This window comes from Mustela erminea, chromosome 16, assembly GCF_009829155.1.
Source record: "Mustela erminea isolate mMusErm1 chromosome 16, mMusErm1.Pri, whole genome shotgun sequence".
NCBI lineage: Eukaryota > Metazoa > Chordata > Mammalia > Carnivora > Mustelidae > Mustela > Mustela erminea.
Genome location: NC_045629.1, coordinates 7,582,625 through 7,605,653, shown reverse-complemented (window position 1 = coordinate 7,605,653; position 23,029 = coordinate 7,582,625). Strand labels below are relative to the sequence as shown.

Below are 23,029 nucleotides of genomic sequence, written 5' to 3'. Positions count from 1 at the left end.
CCTGCTTCTCCCTCTGCCTTTGCCTGCCATTCTGTCTGCCTGTGCTCGCTCTCTCTCCCTCTCTCTCTCTCTGACAAATAAAATCCTTAAGAAAAAATAAAATAAAAAGGGGACGCTTAAAGCGATCAAATCCGTATTATAAAGATTTAGGGAGACTGGGGCAGTTCTGATTTTCACTGTAGCCGCCTCCCACAGAAAAAGGGCTCGGGATTTAACTGCTCTTTTTTTTTTTTTTAAGATTTTATTTATTTATTTGACATACGGAAAACACTCGTAGGCAGAGAAGCAGGCGGGGGCGGGGGAGCAGAGCGCCCGACAGGGGGGTTGGATCCCAGAAAGTTGGGATCATGACCTGAGCGGAAGGCAGAGACTTTAAACCACTGAGCCCACGCAGGCGGCCCATGCCTTTTTTTTTTTTTTAAGCCTTTTAAGAAATTTATTTATTTGACAGAGAGATCACAAGAAGGCAGAAAGGCAGGGGGAAACAGGCTCCCCACCGAGCAGAGAGCCCGATGCGGGGCTTGATCCCAGGACCCCGAGATCCTGACCCGAGCCGAAGGCAGAGGCTTTAACCCACTAAACCGCCCAGGCGCCCCGACTTGACTGCCTTTAAAGACCGCCCCGGTTTCGCTCTCCAAAACCGCCTCGCTTCAGAGATTGGTGTGTCTCCCAGAATCTGAAGCTCACCCTGGGCGGTGACTGGGCGGGAGGCGCACGCGCGGCAAAACTCGACCCCGCCTCCTACAGACTTTTACAAAGGCCTGGCAGGAAGCCCAGCCACTGGGTTGGCGAGTCAATTCATTGACAGTGCCTCGGTCGATGCCGGTCTGGCGGGCGCCTTGGCGCGCGGCTTCCCAGCGATCGGCTGTCGATTGTCAGTGCCTGCACGGTGCGCGCGGAGCTCGATTGGCGCTGTCTGCGGGGGCGGAGTCGCTATCGCTGCCACCGCCGCTGCCGCGGGCTTGGTTTGTGAGGAAGGGCTTAGGCCCAGGCCTGCTGTGGTGGGCTAGCCCAGGCGCTGGGCTCTTGTCCTGCCGTCCTCTCAGCTCCAACTTCGCCCACTTCCCGACCCAAACGGGCTGGGCACGGGAAGACTTGCGGGAACCATGGAGGATGAAGTGGTCCGCATTGCCAAGAAGATGGACAAGATGGTGCAGAAGAAGAACGCGGTGAGCGCGGCGGGTGGCGCGGGCCGGCCGGGAGGCCGGGCGGCTGGCCGGGGCCGGGCGCGTCAGGCTTCGGGCCGGGCTCTCGGGAGTTCCCGGCCCGCCCACGCAGGCCCTCTCTGCGCGGGAAGCCGGCGTGGACCGTACCCGCGTCCTGGGGAGGGCGTCGGGGAGAAGGTGGCGCGGCCTGCGGCGGCCGGCGTTACCATCGGTTCTTGGTACTTCCAAGTCTCTCCTTGCCAGTACATCTAAGGGGGCATTCTCTTACTTTAAACTTGAGGAATTGATTGACTCGCTAATTACCTCTTCAATTTGGCTTAAGAATTGAAGAGTGTAGAAAAGCCCTTCACAGTTTGAAAGAATTTTTTCTCTTTTCCGTGATCGCTGCCTCACAACTAGAAATAACATCACGTAGAGGTTTGTGATATGTTTTAGACATCAAACTGGTAAGTTAAGTTTTTTGGATTTTTTTCAAAGAGTAAACATTCACTTGATTTATCTCGTCTACGCTACAGGTTTGTTTAACAATTAAAAAGGTAGAGAATCTGCTAGTGCGCTTGGCAAGTCGCTAAACGTTTTTAAAACCTGGATATGGTCAGGTGCTAGTATGTAAACAGCTAAGATGCATTTGGCCAGATGTCATTGCTGGGTATTCTAAGTGGTTTACAGTTAATACCAGTGGCATTATCTTGTTATTGATAAAGTGTTTGTGTAAACATGTTTTCTTTGTGGTTTATGTTCTGTATTTTTGTCTACCAGTGTGTGCTACTTTCAGTCCTCTGGTTCAGAGTCAACTGTTTTCAGTTGCAGCTCCATGATTGTCTTCACCTGAATTTGTGCCACGCTGCTCAGTACGTTTTCAGTATCAGCCTACCTGAAATAACTTACTCCTGTCTGTGAAATAAATTCCGTATCAAACTAATGTGAAGGAGAAAAGGGATGCTCTGATTTGTACAGCGCTTTAAAATGAAAAAGCATCTGTGCAAACTTCTTTTGAGACTCACAGCACAGCCATTATCGTGTACCTATTTTTCAGAATAAGAAACTGAGCGAGATTAAGTAGTTCACCCACTTAAAAGTACTGTGCAATTTGGATTAAGCCACGACCCAGGTTTTCTACTGGACAGCATTCCAAAGCAGAAAATAGTGTTAAACAATGAACTTTTAAGACTTTTGTACGTAGTCTGTTCCTCTTTTAACAGGTGCATTGCTTAGCATGTAATTTCATACTCTGTTAATCAGCATTTGCAATTTCGGCCTTTTAAAGTATTTCCTGTTTGTTTTCTGTTCCAGACATTCATTACCTTTGCCATTTATTTTTCTCATTGATATAGCCTAGTGCAAGTGATGAGATCTGATTATTTGATAAGCTGAACATTTCTGTTACTTTGTTTAAATTGGAAAGTTTTTTTCTTTACCTGGAGACATCCCTAGATTCACACAGTAGAACCTCAGAGGGGAAAAGGGCTTTTGTTGGGTAATTTTTTTCTCTAACTCAGGCTATAATGTGTATCCATTAATCATGTAATGCATTAGCTGTTTGTTTCCTTTCCTTGTAATAGGTGTTTCCTAAAAATGAGTAATTCCTTAGTGGATAAGTATGGAGAAGATCAGTTTGCATTTATTTGCAGTTCTCAAGGTATAAAGGAATAATGATGAGTATGGGGAGAATGAGGATAAACTCCACAGATACTTGTCAAATCTCATTTATCTGATAGTTCAAAACTTGACCAATATGGAAACTTGCCCCTCAAAAAGAAAGATAAAATTGACTGGCTCTTTTATGTTTTTTTCTTCTTCCTTTTCCTGTGTATCTTACAGAAATTCAAATTGGCAAATGAAATAAAGAGAAGGGGAAGTGGTCTGAATGACTCTCCCTCTTTGCCTTCCAAAGCACATCAACCCACAAATAGCTTTTTAAGAGGTCAGTAATTTCACAGAGGTTGTTCTGGGGGTTGTAGGATCATGGTAGATTTGTTTCTCCCTGTGTGTGTGTGTTTGTGTGTCTGTGTTTCCCAGATTTCCTCTGTGAGCTTTTAAAAATATTTTTATACTACGAAAAAGTAAACTTTCCTTGAAAAATTGTAGTTTTCCTCTTGAATTGGCAAGTTTAGGTGCTGTTATTGCATATTTTGTTTCATAAAGCATAGGTGTCACATTTAAGTAATAATAAAAACAGCAACCATTCATTGAACTATTATTCTGAGCCAGGCATTCAGCTGAGTACTTATGCCTGGGACAGTTTTACATGATAAGTAATACTCCTTTCTAAAAATAAGGAAATTATTTGGAAACTTAAGTGAATTGTCCTAAGCCAAATAGCTAGAAAGTGGGCAGATGAAGACGTGAATCTAAATCTGTTTTGCTCAAAGTGCTACTCTTTTCAAGTGCAGTGTCTCTTTAGAAGACCCTTTTTTTTGGAACCTTGTATGGGTACAGTTAGGTGAATATAAGACCAGGAAGTAAGGGTATTTGCTGTTCTTGGGGAAGCAGCTTGCCCTAGATATCCAATCAGTATCCTGACCCTAGAACTATCCAGAATGTTGCACTATGTGTATACTTGGTCTTAAACAGTATTAGCAGTTTTATAAGTGTATACTCTGAGGTTTTGATGAACCACATAACTTAGTTTCAAATTTTCAAGTATTAACTGCTTTTTAGGTCATTTTAACTTTTTTTTAAAATTAATGTCATTTTGACTTGATGTCAGTAAGCAAGTCTGACTCCTAATTTGAGTTCAGATCTTGACTCTTCTGAACTTTAACAGTATGATCTTAGGCAAGTTCCTTAACATTTCTAAAACCACTTGAGGTGGTTTTTTGTGTGTGTGTGTGTGTGTGTGTGTGTGGTTTGTTTGTTTGTTTGTTTTTTGTAGTAAACTGGAGATAATATAGTAAATTAGATGAATCTTAAGAGTCCTTAAGATATGGTAAGGGCTAAAAAACCTTGTATATGGTTTTTGTAAAGGATTTATTACATGATTCTAGAGGGAGTAAGGTAACTTAGAATTTTCAGATTCATGGATTTTGTCAGTGGTGTTGAGCTTTGTTTTTTCTTCATTGAAGGCTCAGGGTTGAGTAGAATTAAATTGTTGGGAGAGAAATTGAACTTAGATGTTAGAAGTACTAGGAACTGGGATACTTGGAATGTGTGAATTTCTAAGTCTTATAACTGGGTTGAAGAAAAAAAATTTTGGTTTTCATATCAGGGTTAGATTAATTAGTATATATTGAGATTTAGAATGACTACACAATTTTTTTAACAGCCTTATTGAAATACACAGTACTGTTCTCCCTTTTAAAGTGTACAATTCAGTGGTTTTAGTTTATTCACAGATTTCTACAGCTATCACCACACTCTCTAATTTAGGAACACTTTCATAACTCCAGAAAAGAAACCTGTACCCATTAAGTGGTCTCCATATATCTGTGCTACCACCACCGCCCCCACCCCACCAAAATGTTTTCTGTCTCTATGGATTTACTATTCTGGGCATTTCATATAAATGGAATCATACAATATGTATTCTTTTGTAACAGACCTCTTTCACTTAGTGTTTTTAGGATTCGTCTGTGTTACAGCAGGTATCAGTACTTCATTCCTTTGTATTACTGAACAGCACTACTGTACTGGTGGGGGTATCTTGCATTTTGTTTGTCATTTGATGGACATTTTGGGCTGTTTCCATTTTTTGGTTATTATGAATAATGCTGCTTAGAATATTCTTGTGCAGGTGTTTGTGTAGACATATTTTTTTTTCTCTTGGATATATACCTAGGAGTAGAATTGCTGGGTTGTATGATAACTGTGTTTAACTTTTTGAGGAATTGCCAAACTGTTTTCCAAAGTTGCCACACCATTTTACATTCTTAACAGCAATGGATGAGGGTTACCACGTCTTTATCAACACTTGTTATTTTGTCTTTTATGATTATAGCCATCACAGTGGATGTGAAGAGGTAGCTCATTGTGATTTTGATTTGCATTTCTCTGATGACTGATGATGGTGAACGTTTTTCACTTTTTGCTGGCTATTTTTGTATGTTTGGGGAAATGTTTGTTCAGATCCTTTGCCCATTTTTAAACTGAGTATTTGTATTATTGAATTGTAAGAATTCTTTATATTCTGAATACTAGACTCTTATCAGAGACAGGATTTGTATATATTGTCTCCCATTCTATGGGTTATCTTTTTACACTCTTTGATAGTGTCTTTTTGAAGTTCAAAAGCTTTCATTTTTTATGAAGTCAAATTTATGTATTTTTCCTTTCATTGCTTGTCCTTTTGGTTGAGAATAACTACAAATTTGAGATGACATAGTAAAATTATAATTACTAGTTTATAGTGATGTTGCTGAGCCATAATAAAAATATTTACAGTGTTTCCTTTTTTTTTTAGATTTTTTTTAACAACTTTATTTATTTATTTGACAGAGATCACAAGTAGGCAGAGAGGCAGGCAGAGAGTGAGAGGGAAGCGGGCTCCCCGCTGAGCAGAGAGCCCGATGTGGGGCTTGATCCCAGGACCCTTAGATCATGACCTGAGCTGAAGGCAGAGGCCTTAACCCACTGAGCTACCCAGGTGCCCCTTAAGATTTTCTTCATGAGAGAGAGAGTGGGCACAAGCAGGGGGAGTGGGAGGGAGAGTGAGAAGCTGGCTCCCTGCTGAGCAGAGAGCCCAACATGGGGCTTGATCCCTTGTCTCTGGGATCATGAACTGAGCCAACGGTGACACTTACCCAACTGAGCCATCCAGGTATCTCTGGAGCTTTTATTTTAAAAACACATTCATACAAACACAAATACCACCCAGGTACCCCTCCCTTTTTTTTTTTTTTTTTTAAAGATTTCATTTATTTGAGAGAGAGCATGAGAAAGGGGGAAAATCAGAGGGGGAAGCAGACTTCCCGCTGAGTGGGGAACCTGATCTAAGATTCGATCCTGGGGTTTGATCCTGGGACTTTGGGTTCATGACCTGAGCCGAAGGCAGTCTCCTAACCAACTGAGCCACACAGGTGCCCAGTGTTTCCTTTTTAAATAGCACTTTAAGTTTTTAAATCTTGGAATCTCCTAATTCTGAGGTGTTTCAGTTGATTGAGCTTAAATAATGCTCACTTAAAATGCTGGCTTATGGCTCTTTGAGGATATTGTTATGATGGGGGTAGATATATTTTTTATTTCTTTGTACATCTTATCAACCATCTCCTGTGTGTCAGGTACTCTATTTCAATACTTCATAGTGTTATGTTACTCCATTTGACCATTTTAACTGTTTTAGGTCAGTGTATTATCCTCTCATACATATAAAGAAGCTGAAGCTTGGAAAGGGTAAACAACATTCCCAGGATCTTATAATTAGGAAATGGCAGTGTGTGGATTTGAATTTAGATCTGGGGTGTGTGTGTGTGTACATATATGTATATATATATCTCATGTTCTTCATTGTATATTCTGTGTTGCTTCCTCTTCCTTATGTCTCCTTGAGGAGAAGGATGTTTCTACCCTATATGAGCTTGTGTATGCTGAATGCTCAGTACAAATTTGAATACCATATTTTGTAAAAGTACTTGTTTCTGATGATAGTACCAGCCATGTAATAAAGTCATGTTATAGCTGTTTATTATTCAGCCAGTCTTGTGAACTAAATTTGACTCTGGAAGATAAGGTAGAATCTTTCTTTCTCTTGCATCATTATCTGTAGGAGATGCTGCAATCTAATAGATTTGACCTTTAGAGGCAGGTGATGATTGGGGAAGGATAGAACATAGTTTCTTGTTCGGCAGTGCTATTCACCCCAGCTCACGGATTAGAACTACTCCCAGTGGACCTATGAAATGGAGAGAACAGTGGTGTGAGGGTCAGGAGATTATAGTTCTTATTCTTTTATATTACCTATCAGTTGGCCAAGTTACTTTCCTTTTCTGAGTTTGCTTCTTTGTATAATTTAGGGTTTGAAGTAGATGCTCAAAGATTTATGTTTATTTTAAATTCCCTGTGGTCAGAAAGGATTTCTGTCTTGCTCATTATCATATCCTCAGAGTTTCGTATACGGTTAACAAGTATTTGTTGAGAAGCGGTAAGTGTAACTTGACAGAACTGGGTAGGTCTCACCCTTTTTAGTTAGTAATAATCATATGACTGTGGAAGTTTCTAAATTATCTGGGTTTTCAGTTCCCCTTCTGTAAAATGATTACCTGCTTCTATAGGGTTTATTGTAAACATGAAATAATACATATATAAAGTATTTAACAGTGCTTGGCACATAGTAATATTCAAAGAAGCTTTTGTCATTGAATTAATATATGATCATCTGCTTTTGCCTTTTTGCTCATTCAGATCATCATATTTATTTCTTTTTCTTTTTTTTTTTTTAAAGATTTTATTTATTTATTTGTCAGAGAGAGAGCGAGTGAGAGCGAGCACAGGCAGACAGAGTGGAAGGCAGAGTCAGAGGGAGAAGCAGGCTCCCCGCAGAGCAAGGAGCCCGATGTGGGACTCGATCCCAGGACGCTGGGATCATGACCTGAGCCGAAGGCAGCCGCTCAACCAACTGAGCCACCCAGGCGTCCCATCATATTTATTTCTTAAAGAACTTTGAGATATCCATCTTATTTGACTAGAGCATAATGTAATTATGAGAAAGGTCATAGTTTCATCCCATGAATATTATTTAGCTTTTTCTTCTTCCATAGCTTGTATTTCTGACTCCAGTCTCTCCAAAGACATCTGTGTAAAAGGAAAGTGTGGGGAAATTAATGCAAATCTATCTATTGCTTCTACTTGGAAAACAGCTTAAAACTTACATCACATTGCTGATGTGTTAGAAGAATCAACTTTATACATGATAGCATTTTGTAAGTCTAAGGACTCCTAGAAGTGTGATTCTTTATCTTCCTTTCTAATTAATCCTAGGTAATGGATCAGAAAGTCCATGGAGACATGGGTAGAAGAAAAATGTCTATGGTAGTTGTAAGATACAAGTCTACAATCTCCTAATCAAAACCTTTAGAGCCTGATATATTTGAGAATTCCTCAATTTTCAGATTTTATTAAGATAATATGATACATATATCATATATCCTAAGCGGATCTGGGCTGTTTCCATTAATCAGACATTAACATTTCTGTAGTGAAATGTAGTATTCTCTCATGAAGTGGGATATATAGAACATAAATGACTTTACATATGTAAATTATGTAGATTAGGTGTTGCTGGCAAGTGAGTTTATTGAAAATCTGTAAGAAATCTTGATTTTCTTTTTAAAGATTTTATTTAATTATTTGACACACAGAGAGAGGGCATGGACATGCACAGGCAGGAGAAGTGGGAGCGGGAGGAACCTGATGTGGGGCTTGATCCCAGGACATTGAGATCACGACCTGAGCTGAAGGTAGATGCTTAACTGACTGAACCACACTGGGGCCCTGTGAAATCTTGATTTTCAAAGGGTTTGATTTTTGGATTTGCAGATGGGGGATTGAAGATCCCATTTCCTCACTGAGATGTCATTCCTGTAGAAATTCCTGATTACTAGTAAATTTAGTCAATGTTAGTTTTCTTATCTAGCAACTATATTGTTTCACTGTTTTTGGTTACCTCTAAATGAAAAGAATTTGTAGAATTTTAAAATCAGAAGGAATCTTTGAGCAGTAAATCATTCAAGTCCTTCATAATAACCTGTTTCATAATTGCTATTGAACTTAAGTTTTTATTTATGAGGTAGAGTGAAATTAAAATGATAGATATGTTTATTACCAGAAGAAAAGTTAATACACTTTTATTTTCCACAGCCAAGTCTGATGTCTCAATTTTAAATGGAAAAATTACATGACCGGAAGCCTCTATTCAATTTTATATTTAAGAAATTTGGTACCATAAGTTTCCATGCTTATTTCTTCCTTTGGGGTGCATAATGAGGGGCGTTCTCTGGGGCTTTCTATTTTCCTGGGATATGCTGTGTTTCACTGATTCATAGGCTGCCTAGTTTTCATATTTTAACATTGGAGAAAGTGAAATGAATTACACATATATCGTCAACCAGATGGTTCTTGGAATGTAGTTTCACAGGCAGAATATCAAACCCAGCATCAGCATTTTCAATGTGTCAGTGGCTTAGAAGAAACTCTGAAAAATATTAGTGGAGTGCTTGTTCTTTGAACCTCAAGGAACCAAATGGTTGAAGAGCAGTGGGGTGAAAAACAACTAGCTCTACACACTTCAAAGCCAGCTAAGAGCTAATTTAGCTCTTTGATGGATTTTTTTTATGAAATGCTGCATTACTAGTGTTTTTGACACAACCTTTGGTGGGATAAAAACATATTATTGAATCTGAGTCAGTAAGTTATTCATAAGCATTAAGGACTCCAAACGTGACATAGTTTTAGAAACAACTTAGCCAATTTATTTTGCTTATATTTTTCTTTTATATATGTAAAAGGTGATACATGATAAAAATTTCAACTCTGGGACGCCTGGGTGGCTCAGTAGGTTAAGCAGCTGCCTTCGGCTCAGGTCATGATCCCAGCGTCCTGGGATCGAGTCCCACATCGGGCTCCTTGCTCAGCAGGGAGCCTGCTTCTCCCTCTGCCTCTGCCTGCCATTCTGTCTGCCTGTGCTCGCTCTCTCTCCCCCTCTCTCTCTGATAAATAAATAAAATCTTAAAAAAAAAAAATTTTCAACTCTGAAAGAGTTAAAAAACTAGAAAACAGTGATAATACTATGCCATAGTTTAATATTTTTTCTTTATTAGTGGCATATAGACTAATGATGTGTCTAAATATAGTACAGTGAGTATTTGACTAAATAAAATATGACTAAGTGACTATTTTTTTTAATTTTTTAAAAATATGTTTATTTATTTATTTGACAGACAGAGATCACAAGTAGGCAGAGAGGGCAGGCTCAGCAGGGAGCCTGATGCAGGGCTCAATCCCAGGACCCTGGGACCATGACCTTAGCCGAAGGCAGAGCCTTCAACCCACTGAGCCACCCAGGCGCCCCTAAGGGACTGTATTGTATGAAATATGATAAATTGGAATATTTGGCCATAGGTATAGGTGATGCTGTTGCTTCTTATTTCATTCCTTTTTAAACTTTAGGTGGTTTATGTAATTCTTCTAGGAGCCTTATTTTGTTCCATCTTCATCATCAACATGCGAGCCTTTGATTCTAGATGGCAGTGGACAGGACTGTGAGCTTAACATCTTAATTTTGAGTTTTCTCTCAGAATTTCCTTTTTCCTACTTTGTAAGAATCAGGTAGACAGCAGTGTTTTTGTGACAGACTGGGAAGATACAGAGAGACCTCAAGAGAATTCTAGTACAGATAGGTCCTTTCCCACTCTCCTTGTGTGTGAGTGAATGCTAGAGGTGCTGCAACATCTTTGGACCTCCATTCCCACTTTCTTGGGGTTGGCTCCTTAATGAGATAGGTGTTCTCTATGGAAACTTGGGATGTGTTATGTCACCATAGTAGGAAACCCAATTCAGATTTCTAATTGGGACACATAAATACTGTATGTAAAATGAACTTTTTTTTTTTTTTTTTAAAGATTTTATTTATTTATTTGACAGAGAGAGATCACAAGTAGGCAGAGAGGCAGGCAGAGAGAGAGGAGGAAGCAGGCTCCCCACTGAGCAGAGAGCCCGATGTGGGGCTCGATCCCAGGACCCTGGGATCATGACCTGAGCCGAAAGCAGAGCCTTTAACCCACTGAGCCACCCAGGCGCCCCTGTAAAATGAACTTTAACAAAGCAGTACTTAATAAGTGCTGATCATAACCCAGTAAATGGATTTTCTATTTCTTTAATGAGTTACAACCATTATTTGGAAAACACTACCTCTCTTTCCCTTTTTCCCTTTTATAAATACACTATTCGCACATGAAAAAGTGAGCCATAGTGAGTTGTGGATAGGAAAACATAAATTTAAATCTCTAGTTAGTCTTTGCTTTGTCAGCTGGGAAGTTCAATATACAATTATTTTGTTTTATAGGCTGGAGCATTGGATCTACTGAAGGAGCTTAAGAATATTCCCATGACCCTGGAATTACTACAGGTAGGTGCTAATCTGTTTCATGATTTGAATAGATAATTGTCATATAATACCAAAACATTTTTAATACCATTAACTTTTTTGTATTGTCCTGTTACAGTGTTCTGGGCTTTTTTAAAGATGGCAACATAAATCAATAATCTACTAAATTACCACTATAGAAAAATGTTGCCTTCCTCAAAAAGAATAAAACCTGAATCTCCCAAGTTTGAAATCTTATTGTGAAAGGAAATGAAGTTGGATTCTTGGCCCTGATTTGATCTCCCTAAATCTCACTTTCTTGGTCTGTTATTGATAGCTGCTGCCAGCATGAAGCTAGCCTCTGGGGTACCTTTTAGTTGTCAGTCTTTATTTCTCCCCAGTTGTACCCCCTCTTCTGCCCTAGGCAAGCACTAATCAGTCTACCTTTTGTCTCTTTAGATTTACCTATTCCAGAGATTTCATATAAATGAAGCCATACATTATCTGACCTTTTGGTTCTGGCCCCCCCCCCCTTTTTTTTTAAAGTTTTTTATTTTAAATTTTAAGTGAGCTTAAATGTGGGCCTTGAACTCATGACTCCCAAGATCAGGAGTCACATGCTCTATCACCTGAGTCAGTGAGGCGCCTGTCTGGCTGCTTTTACTTAGCATAATCCTCAAGTTTCATCTGTGTTGTAGCATGTATTGGTACTTTATTCCTTTTTCTGGCTAAATAATACTCCATTGTATGGATATACTACATTTTGTTTATCCATTTGTCAGTTGATGGGCATTTGGGTTATTTCTCTTACTTTGGTTGTTATGACTCTTGCTTTGCACATTCATATATAGGTTTGTGTGTTTCTGTTTCTCTTGGGTAGAGATCTGAAAGAGTGGAAACGATGAGTCATAAGGTAACTTTGTGTTGAATATTTTGAGGACCTGCCAGACTGCTTTCCCAAGTGACTGTACAATTTTGCATTTCCAACAGCAAGTAAATGAAGGTTCTAGTTTATCCACATTCTTGTCAACACTTGTTATTATCTTTGAGTATACTCATCTTAGTGGGTGTGAAGTGATATCTCATTGTGGTATTGATTTCCATTTTCCTAATGACTAATTATGTTGAACATTTTTTCATATACTTCTTAACCATTCATATGTTTTCTTTGGAGAAATGTCATTTCAGAGCTTTTGCCTGTTTTTAAGTTGGATAGTTTTTTGTTTTTTTTTTTTAAGATTTTATTTACTTATTTGACAGACAGAGATCACAAGTAGGCAGAGAGGGAGGCAGAGAGAGAGGAGGAAACAGGCTCCCTGCTGAGCAGAGAGCCCGCCCGGATGCGGGGCACCGAAGGCAGAGGCTTTAACCCGCTGAGCCACCCAGGCACCCCGATAATTTTATTTTTTATTAACTAATTTGTAATCGTTCTTTATACATTCTAGATACAAGTCCCTTCGTCATATATAGGATTTGCAAATATTATCTCCTATTCTGTGGGTTATTTTTACTTTCTTAGTGATGTTCTTTGAAGCACAAAAGTTTTAAATTTTGTTGTAGTGTGATTTGTCTGTTTTCTTTGGTTGCTTGTGCTTTAGATGTCAAATCTCAAACAGTTACTTAACTCAAGGTTAACAAAAATTTATTCCTTTTTTTAGGGGGTGCTCTTTCATTTAGTTCTCTGATTCATTTTGAGTTAATTTTCATGTGGTATAAAGAAGTCCAATTTCATTCTTTTACATATGGATATCTACTTGTTTACTTTTTAATATTCTTCTGTCTAATGAATTATCTTGACATCCTTATTGAAAATGACAAAAAATGGAAGAGTTTATTTCTGGGTTCTTAAGTCTGTTCCATTAATTTGCATGTCTCTCTTTATATAGGACCACGTTGTCTTGATTATTGTAGTTTTGTAGTAAGTTTTGAATTTGGTAATTGTGAGTCCTTCAAGTTTATTCTTCAAGATTGTTTTGGCTATTCTGCATCCCTTGTATTTCTGTATGAACTTTAGAATAAACTTACCAGTTTCTAAAAGTCTTTTTTTTTCTTTTTAAAGATTTTATTTATTAATTTGACAGAAAGAGAGATCACGAATAGGCCGAGAAGCAGGCAGAGAGAGGAGGGAAGCAGGCTCCCTGCTGAGCAGAGAGCCCGATGCAGGGCTTGGTCCCAGGACCCTGAGATCATAACCTGAACCGAAGGCAGATGCTTAACCCACTGAGCCATCCAGGCGCCCCAGCCTATCAGTTTCTACACAAAAGGCAGCTGGGATTTTAGTAGGGGTTGCATTGAATCTATAGTTGGATTTTATTAGTATTGCAGTCCAAACATTTAAGCCTTATGATCCATGAATATGGGATACCTTTCTATTTATTTTGGTCTTTAATTTCTTTCCACAGTGTTTTTAGTAGCTTTATATTTTTTTCCTTTAAGATTTAGTGGCTATTGGGGCACCTGGGTGGCTCAGTGGGTTAAAGGCTCTGCCTTCGGCTCAGGTCATGATCCCAGGGTTCTAGGATCCAGCACCGCATCAGACTCTCTGCTCAGCAGGGAGCCTGCTTCCCCTCTCTGCCTGCCTCTCTGCCTACTTGTGATCTCTGTCTGTCAAATAAATAAATAAAATCTTAAAAAAAAAAAGATTTAGTGGCTATCTTAAATAATCTTGGGAAGAACTCATGAGTGATCATAAAGAAGATTCTTCTTCTAGAACATACAAGTCTGCTTAGTTCCCATGATGTTGACAGTGTCTCTCTCTTTTTTTTTTTTAATTTATTTGACAGACAGAGATCACAAGTAGGCAGAGAGGCAGGCAGAGAGAGGAAGGAAAACAGGCTCCCCGCTGAGCAGAGAGCCCGATGCGGGGCTCGATCCCAGGACCCTGAGATCATGACCTGAGCTGAAAGCAGAGGCTTCAACCCACTGAGCCACCCAGGCACCCCCTGACAGTGTCTCTTAATCTCACTACTCATTCCTTTTTGCCTTACTGCAAATGTGCAGCTGATTCCCTAAGTCTGCTTAATGCCTTCCCCATCTTTCCAAGGGAGTGTCTTTCTTTTTTCAAAATTTTTTTTATTTCTAAGATTTTGTTTATTTATTTGATAGAGAGAGAGCAGATGTGCACAAGCAGGGAGAGTGGCAGGCAGATGCAGAGGGAGAGGGAGAACCAGGCTCCCTGCTCAACAGAGAGCCTGATGTGGGGCTCCATTCTAGGACCCTGGGATCGGAATCTTGGGATCATGACCTGAGCCCAAGGTAGACACTTAGCCTTGGGTACCCACCAAGGTAGCATCTTTCTAATTGCAGAATTGGTGTTCTATAAATCAGATGGCCAGACATGGGCAAAGCATAAATTTTCTGTCTAGAATTTCACAATGTATAATTGATCTCAAAAACCTTCATTAGTTTTGGAGCCAAGAAGCATTTTAACTCTGTAGTTCTTTTTTGTTTGTTTGCATTATTTATTTATTAATTTTAAAGTATTTATTTATTTATTTATTTGAGAGAAAGAGAGCTCATGCACAAGTAGGGGGAGGGGCAGAGAGAGAATGAGAAGCAGACTTTGCTGAGCAGGGAACCCCATGCAGGGCTCAATCCCTGGACCTGAGCCAGAGGCAGATGCTTAACCGATGACAGCCACCCAGGCGCCTCAGCTCTACAATCTTTTTTTTTTTTTAAAGAATTTATTTATTTATTTGACAGAGAGAGATCACAAGATCACAAGTAGGCAGAGAGGCAGGCAGAGAGAGAGAGGAGGAAGCAGACTCCCCGCTGAGCAGAGAGCCCGATGCGGGACTCGATCCCAGGACCCTGGGATCATGACCTGAGCCAAAGGCAGCGGCTTAACCCACTGAGCCACTCAGGCGCCCCTCAGCTCTACAATCTTAATGTTATTTGAGCACACAACACTTTTTTTTATAGGCCACCTGTTAAATCCTGTAAATTATAGTATACTGATTTTAGGAAAAATCCAGAATCCAGAGAATTCTTAGAGGTACATCTAGAATTGGTTATCAAAGTAATACAGCTTAATAATCCTTTCCTCTGTCTAGTTTCTTCTACTGTTCCCCAAATACCCTTTTTAAAATGGAGGAAAAACCTACTCAGATCTTTGTCAGTCTACCTTAGCAGTCTCATTTCTTACTATTTTTTGACTAGATGATCTCTTCCTTAAATAAGCATGTTTGTTACAGATGCTTAGTCTCCATGTGGGTTTTCATGGGGTTTAAGCAGGAAATTATTGACTCTTTAGTGATGAAAACATCCCTGTGACAATTAAGCAATCACGCACAGCACACAATTTGTTCATGCTCTCCTTATATCTTTGCTTGCCTCTCCTTCCTAAAATCCCATTTTCTTTGCCAGTCTATATCAACTGCAAGCTTCAGAACTATGTTAGTAACTCAGATGATTTCCCTGACTCATTCCAAAAGTAGGTTTTTGTCTAGGTTGGTGGGGTGGGTTGTGGGGTGGTAGTGAGAAAGAGCTGTGAATGGGTGCTGGAGGAGTGCTGAAGGCATCAGAATAAGAAGCCAGACCTGACACTTGGTATGGTGGCTGTAAGTGCAAGCCTGGCTTCTAAGCAGTTAGCTGCATCCAGTAGGACAGCTCTGGGTCCACACAGTTGTAGGCTATGCCATGCAGCCCAGGCGCTTGGTTCTGGAAAGTTTTCTGTATCGAAGTGTTAGAAAAGTTCTAAAAAGTTTTAAAGTTCTCAAAGGATTTTTTTCCCTAAAAAAAGTTCTGAGAGCATTTTGTTAAAGCAATAAACCTCTTTCTTTGGGGGAAAACCCTCCCAAAACATTAATCATAAAACATTTTTGGATTTTAGAATTGCAGAGTCCCCTTTATCTTTCTACTATGAAACCTTATCTGCACTGTGTAGCCTTCCATAGGTCTAACGTAGGCCATTCCAGCCAAACACATGCTCTAAATTCTTGAACCAATTTCTGTCTTGAATCTCTTTGTTGAGAAGACTGGATAATTTAGCAGGAAACCATAAGTACACAATTATTATTCTGTCTTAAAGTTTATAGCAGGGATTCCCCCCCTTTTTTGCCACTAACAATTCCTTTTGTTGTTTTTTTTCTTCCATTGACTGTATGTTTTGAAAGATTGTCTACTAACAACTTGAACTTACTAAATAATTTACCATTTTTTATTTATCATCCTTAATTGGCCTGTCATAGCTTTTGTGTTCTTTGAGCACAATTTGAAAACCATTGATGTACAGGAAAGAGCATGGACTTTGGGGGTGGGCAGACCTGCATTAAAATCCCAGCTTTACCAATTAGTAATATTGCTGGACAAGTAGGGATCATGATCTCAACCTCATAGGGTTGTTAGGAAGATTAATGAATATATGGATGCTCCCAGCATAATCCTGGGCATAAGAATAATAACAATAATATTACTGCATGATGTATTACTGTATTCTGTGAAGTCCATTTTAATTTCTGTGATTATTTGTGGGTTTGGGCAAAAAAATGCTTTTAAACCTCTATCGATGGTAATATTTGGGTATTTTCATTGAAGTCCCAGCAGGTGATTTATGGAGTAATCTATGTTGAAGAATATATAGAAACAAAGAAGTGCATATATTAGTCATGATTGCTTCAGGGTGGCCTACATATAAATACAAACATTTTATGTTTTATTCTTTGAGAGATATGGAAAGACTGATTTCATTTTACTGGTTAACCAGCCTTATTATAGTAGCAACTTATATGCTTACAGATCTCTATGGTAATAACCTCGATGAGTCCAGTATTTGATCTAAAGACGCATGTATCTTAATTCTATCGTATATAAGAATATATGTGTTTGTGTGTTTGTGTGTGTGTATAAAATATACAAGAATATATTAATATAGTTTCAAAGAATTTAAATAACTGAGGTTTTTTGTCACAGGAAAATGGGAAAGAAGAAAATGAAACACTAAAGTGTCTGAAATAAATGACTTATACAAATTTTTTTGTCATTGTCTTGCAGTCCACAAGAATTGGAATGTCAGTAAATGCTATTCGCAAGCAGAGTACAGATGAAGAAGTTACATCTTTAGCAAAGTCTCTCATCAAATCCTGGAAAAAGTTATTAGGTATAATTGATCTTCCCTTATATATATTTATGATCTGGCTTACTCAAACATTTGGTATTTGCATTTTTTTCTGTTTACAAATATAAATGTGTTGAAATGGATGCCTTATATTAAGAGAGAGAGGCATTAGTCTGACATCCCTGAGGGTTTTACTTTTTTAAGTTAGTCAAAATTAGCTTTTTTTGTCTTTTAACACTTAGAACTGGACTTCTCTTTAAGAAGAAAATTTCTGCCCATTAGAAAGTTGTCATGCTTTTTAAAAAGGTTTTTGAAATAATTTTCTTTCTTTCTTTTTTTTTTTTTTAAAGATTTTGTTTATTCGTTTGACAGAGAGCGACATAGTGAGAGAGGGAGCATAGGCAGGGGGAGTGGGACAGGGAGAAGTAGGCTTCCCGCCAAGCAAGGAGCCCGATGCCGTGCTCCATCCCGGACTCTGGGATCATGACCTGAGCTGAAGGCAGGTGCTTAACGACTGAGTCACCCAAATGCTCCTTGAAATGATTTTCTAACCTACAGAAAGTTTACAAGAATAATAAAAATAACCCACGTGTGTCTTTTTCTAGATCATTAATTTTTAATATTTGCCATTTTTGTTTTGTCATATTTCTTCCCTTTCTCTGTATGTATATATTCAAACGCACAAATTACTTTTGCTAAACCATTAGAGAATAGTTTCATCTATCATCCTTTACCCTTCAGTACTTAATTGTCTATATCCTTGGAACAAGTTTATTTTCTTATGTAATCATAATATAGGAAAGTCAAGAAATGGAATATCAGTATAGTACTGTAATCTACAGGGCAGGTTCCCGTTTTGTCAGGTGTTCCACTAATGCCCTCTAACTTGTTTTTTCCCTTTAAGAACAAGTCTAAGATCACTAGTCTTCTGCTCTGGAATAGTTCTTAAGCCTTCTTATGTTATTTATTTATTTATTTATTTATTTATTTTAAAGATTTTATTTATTTATTTGACAGAGAGAAATTACAAGTACACTGAGAGGCAGGCAGAGAGAGAGAGAAGGAAGCAGGCTCCCTGCTGAGCAGAGAGCCCCATGCGGGACTCGATCCCAGGACCCTGAGATCATGACCTGAGCCGAAGGCAGCGGCTTAACCCACTGAGCCTCCCAGGCGCCCCTCTTATGTTATTTATAACATTGACAATTTGAAGAATATAAGCACTCATCTTTGTTTTTATTTATTTATTTATCATCAGTGGTTTTTTTTTTTTTTTTTTTTTTTTGTGTCAGAGAGAGAGAGCGCGTGAACATAGGCAGACAGAATGGCAGGCAGAGGCAGAGGGAGAAGCAGACTCCCTGCTGAGCAAGAAGCCCAATGTGGGACTCGATCCCAGGACGCTGGGATCATGACCTTAGCGGAAGGCAGCTGCTTAACCAACTGAGCCACCCAGGCGTCCCTCATCAGTGTTTTTAATAGCAGCTTAAAATAATTCTGATTTGGACCTTTTCTGTTATTTTCTCATGATTAGATCAGATTGTGCATCTGTAGTTGGATATGAGGTTATCACATCCAGAGCCATTTATCTGTTAATTTTGATAACCTAGTCAAGGCATACACTGTACAGTTTATCATTTTTCTTCTTATATCTGATAGGCATTTTATGAGAGACATTTGAGATCCTTAAACTATCTTGCTTCTCTTTGGTCTTCTCCCCACCCCCCATTTAGTATCAACCAGTTCTTGCCCAAATTGCTCTTTATAGTGTTAGTTGCAAAATTGTGATTTTCTGACTCTTCCACTTCTTCAGTATTTATAAATCAACATTCTACTACTACAAGAAAGAACCCTCCTTTTACTTGCCTGTTATTTTCCTATTAGTGGATTCCTATTTTATAACATGGATTATAATTCATTACTGTTATTATTATTTTGATGTTTATATTATCCCGGATTTGACTGATGGGCACCCATTCAAACTGGCTCTTGTGTCCGTTTGACAAACCCCTTCAGTTTTATCTTTTTTTTATATTCTGGAACCAGAAAATGTGTTGGGTTCATCTGTCTTCCCTGCCCCAGCCAGCATGTAATCAAGCAGATATTAGCCTTACGTGGATGAAAAATAGAAAAAGTTGAAACTTTTAAAATTTCAAGGGCAATAGTAGTAATAACAAAAAACCCCATTACTTCTAAGAGCTTAGAAACTAAGAACTAAAAATTGTAAAGCCTCTAAAATTTAAAGTGTTTAGTCTTAAGAAAATTAAATACAATATATGTTCCTGTATTGGATTCTGGACCAGAAAGGAAAAATTGCTATAAAGACCTTTTTGTAAGGTATATAGGTAAGTAAGCAGTATTGTATCATTGTTAAATTTACTTATTATTTACTGTAGTTATATAAATGATTTTTTTTCTTGAGGAATACATAGTGAAGTATTTTGGGATTAAGGAGCCAGGGTATCTGCTACGGATTTTCAGATGGTTCAAAAGAAATATGTTTGCACACAATAGTGTGCGGGTTTGTGTACATATAGCACACATGTATGTGTATAGTAGGGCGCAGTGATGAATGAATAAGGAAGTGAGTATACCAAACATTAACACTTGGGGAATCTGAGTGAAGTTTTATTTTTTTTTTTTAAGATTTATTTATTATTTATTTTAGAGAGAGAATGTGCAGTGGGGAGGGGCAGAGGAAGAAGAGAGAAACCCCAGTGACTCCATGCTGAGCACAGAGCCCGACATAGGTCGCAGTCCCAGGGCTCGGAGATCACTATCTGAGCCAAAACCAAGAGTCTGGATGGTTAACTGACTGTGCCACTCAGGTGCGCCTGAGTAAAGTTTTTTGCATATTTCTAAAACATTGGTGCAAGCTTCAGATTATTTCAAAATAAAAAATCTTTAAAAAAAAAAACACCCTAGTCTTTAAAGACAAACTGAAACTTTATGTTTATAATTCATTTAAATTTTAAATCTTATTCCATATTCTAAAGTAATTAGGATTTGCCATAGAAAGTTGACTGAGAACCATATACATGTTTTTTATTTCTGGAAAGATGGTTTACATTTTGTGGGACATTGTAGTTACATTCATTTAATCTTAAATTTAAAGAAGTTCTACTCTTTTATACTTATTGGAGGTATCTGATCTCATTACAGGTTTTCCTTTAAAAACTTTTTTTTAATATTGAAAGATTTCCCTGTTCGTTAAATATGGAGAATTGGAGGAGGAAAAGAAGTCATTAAGTCTGTCTTTAAATACAACCATCAGTTAATATGTTATTGCATTTCTTGCCCTTTTTTTCTCCTTGTGTATGGATTTTGCTTCAACTATAATTATACTATATGTATATTTACTTATATTGCCTTTTTTAATGAAAAAAACCTATATTTTTATATCATCATTAACTAACTTTTATTGGCTTCAGAATAATCCACTGGGTGATTATGCCTTAATCACTTGCCTTAATTTAATCACTTAGATGTGTTTTTCTTAACTTTATAGCTATTATAAATAATGTCTTGATGAACATCTTTCTGCCTAAAACTTTTTCTATAGATTACTAGATAGATTTCCAGAAGATTTACTACTACTGCTACACTGCAGCATAGTTTGAATACTTAACATATGGATATATTTAACCCTCCCAGGAGCGCAGTGTACTAGGTGTCAATATATTTCCCATTTTCTAAAGAGGAATGGAGATACAGAGAGATTAAGCATCTTATGCACAGTTGGATTGGTGGTGAAGTGTAATCTGCAGATAGTCTCAGTCCGGAGCTGGCCGCCTTGTCTCTGGGTCTGCTCTGTTGGTCATGACACTATATTAAGATTCTAGGAATGCTTTTAAGGCTGTTTACATCTCTTACTGCTCTGCTTCCTCCAAGGATTTCACCAGTTCACACCGTTAGAGCTGTGTGTGGGATCTGTATGATTGCATTGTTAGGTAATATTGCATTGTTACATCACCTTTCACATGCTTTCTACCCTTTTAGTTTTGGAGTATTTTCTAGTCCTTGTTACATTCTTTAATGTCATTAGTAATCTTTGTTTTCTACCAGCTTTAGGCTTTGGGAATGAATTGTAGAGAATAAAAAGGGGCAATAAAATGAGTAAGTGAAAACTTACACAATAATTATAGGGGACTTGAATTGTATTTTGGATTTGGTAACCCTAACATTTACAAGATGAATTCCTAGAATTGTGATTTATACCATTCTCTATCAATTAGCCTCATCTAGATTAGCATATTAGAGTCATCTGGGGAACTTTTAAAGGTTTTGATGCTCATGCTTCACTGCCAGAAATTTGGATTGAATGGATCAGAATAGGAGTTTGAGCTTTAGGTCATGCTTAAAAGTTACCTAGGTGGTCCTGATAAACAGTGGAATATGTTTATGCTCTTTTATATGCTGTACAGAGGGATATGCAGAAGTAAAGTATTTATGTACCTCTTATTAATTATGTAGGGATCAAAATGTAGATAGATAAGTGGGATAATTTATGCAGTAGATCCAAACGTTTTCTGAACCCCGCTTCAGAAGGTGGTTCTGGTTGATTTAAACATGTATATTTCTTTTCATTGTTAAACAGTTGCATTGGCCCAATCTGTTTTATACCTCTTTATCTCTTAAAGCTTGTGGACTCTATATTACTTTACAGATTATTTAAGATAGAGGAGGTGTTAGGTAGGCCTTACTACTCCTGAAGTCTTTTCTATGAAAATGTTCTTTGTTTACTATCCCAGAAATATTTATATACATTTTGGATACTACCTCAAATTTTTTGAATTCATGAAAAATTGTTAAAATTATATTGCTATATATGCTTTGCATTTTTTATTTTTAAAATGACAGTACTGATATTATTTCTATATTCTTTCCTTTGTTCTTTATATTTTTCTCCATTTCATTGATTTATTTATTTACTAGTTTTTAAAAGATTTTAAGTATATTTTTTGCCATTTTAGGTTCTCATCGGCATATGAATTTGTGCTTCCCACTAAATGAGGGAGTTTATTTGGGATTGCTAAGCATGCACTGTGAAAAATACCCAAGTACATATGCTAGTAGAATAGCTTGCATAAACTTCATTTACTTTTGAAATTTTAGGATTTTTGTTGTTGTTGTTGTATCTATAGTTTGATAATGTGAAGTAGTTCCATTTTATAATTTTTTAAACAAATGCTAACAACTGAGGGATTTCCTAATTTTCAGATGGACCATCAACAGATAAAGACCCTGAAGAAAAGAAAAAAGATGCTGCAATTACATCACAGAATAGCCCTGAAGCAAGAGAAGAAAGGTATGCACTTTATGGAAATTCATTTCTGTTTGAAGTCATAGTTGTATTTGACTGTCACTTCCTTCATGGTCTTATTTATGGTCTTATGTCTGTACTCCTTTTTCTATTTTCTAATCAAACAGAAAGTCAATTATCATATGGTTTCACTTACTTGTAGAGCATAAGGAATAACATGGAGGACATTAGGAGAAGGAAAGGAAAAGTCAGTTGGGGTAAATCAGAGGGGGAGATGCAGCATGAGAAACTGTGGACTCTGAGAAACAAACTGAGGGTTTTGAAGGGGAGGTGGGTAGGGGAATGGATGAGCCTGGTGATGGGTATTAAGAAGGGCATGTATTGCATGGAGCACTGGATGTGTATAAATAATGAATCTTGGAACACTGAAAAAATAAAATTAAAAAAAAAAAACCCAAACAGAATTAGTAAATGTGTATAGCCAGGTAGAATATCCTAAGGTTTCTTACAAGATTTTCATGGAAATTTAAGAGACT

At 38.0% G+C, this 23,029-nt stretch overlaps 1 protein-coding gene across 3 annotated transcripts in view; it reads left to right on the top strand.

Annotated features, from left to right (window-relative positions):
- Nucleotides 1-904: 904 nt before the first annotated feature.
- The window catches only part of TCEA1 (transcription elongation factor A1), a 41,371-nt gene continuing 19,246 nt past the window's right edge, over nt 905-23,029 (top strand). Inside the window, exons 1-5 of one of the 3 annotated variants that reach the window (XM_032316082.1) lie at nt 908-1,169; nt 2,988-3,090; nt 11,161-11,223; nt 17,173-17,278; nt 22,451-22,538. In XM_032316082.1, the coding sequence (XP_032171973.1) occupies nt 11,203-11,223; nt 17,173-17,278; nt 22,451-22,538 (215 nt within the window). In that variant the 5' untranslated portion in view covers nt 908-1,169; nt 2,988-3,090; nt 11,161-11,202. Of the gene's footprint in view, nt 1,170-2,987; nt 3,091-11,160; nt 11,224-17,172; nt 17,279-22,450; nt 22,539-23,029 lie in introns of all 3 variants that reach the window. The other 2 variants (XM_032316081.1, XM_032316080.1) reach the window with 2 other exon arrangements.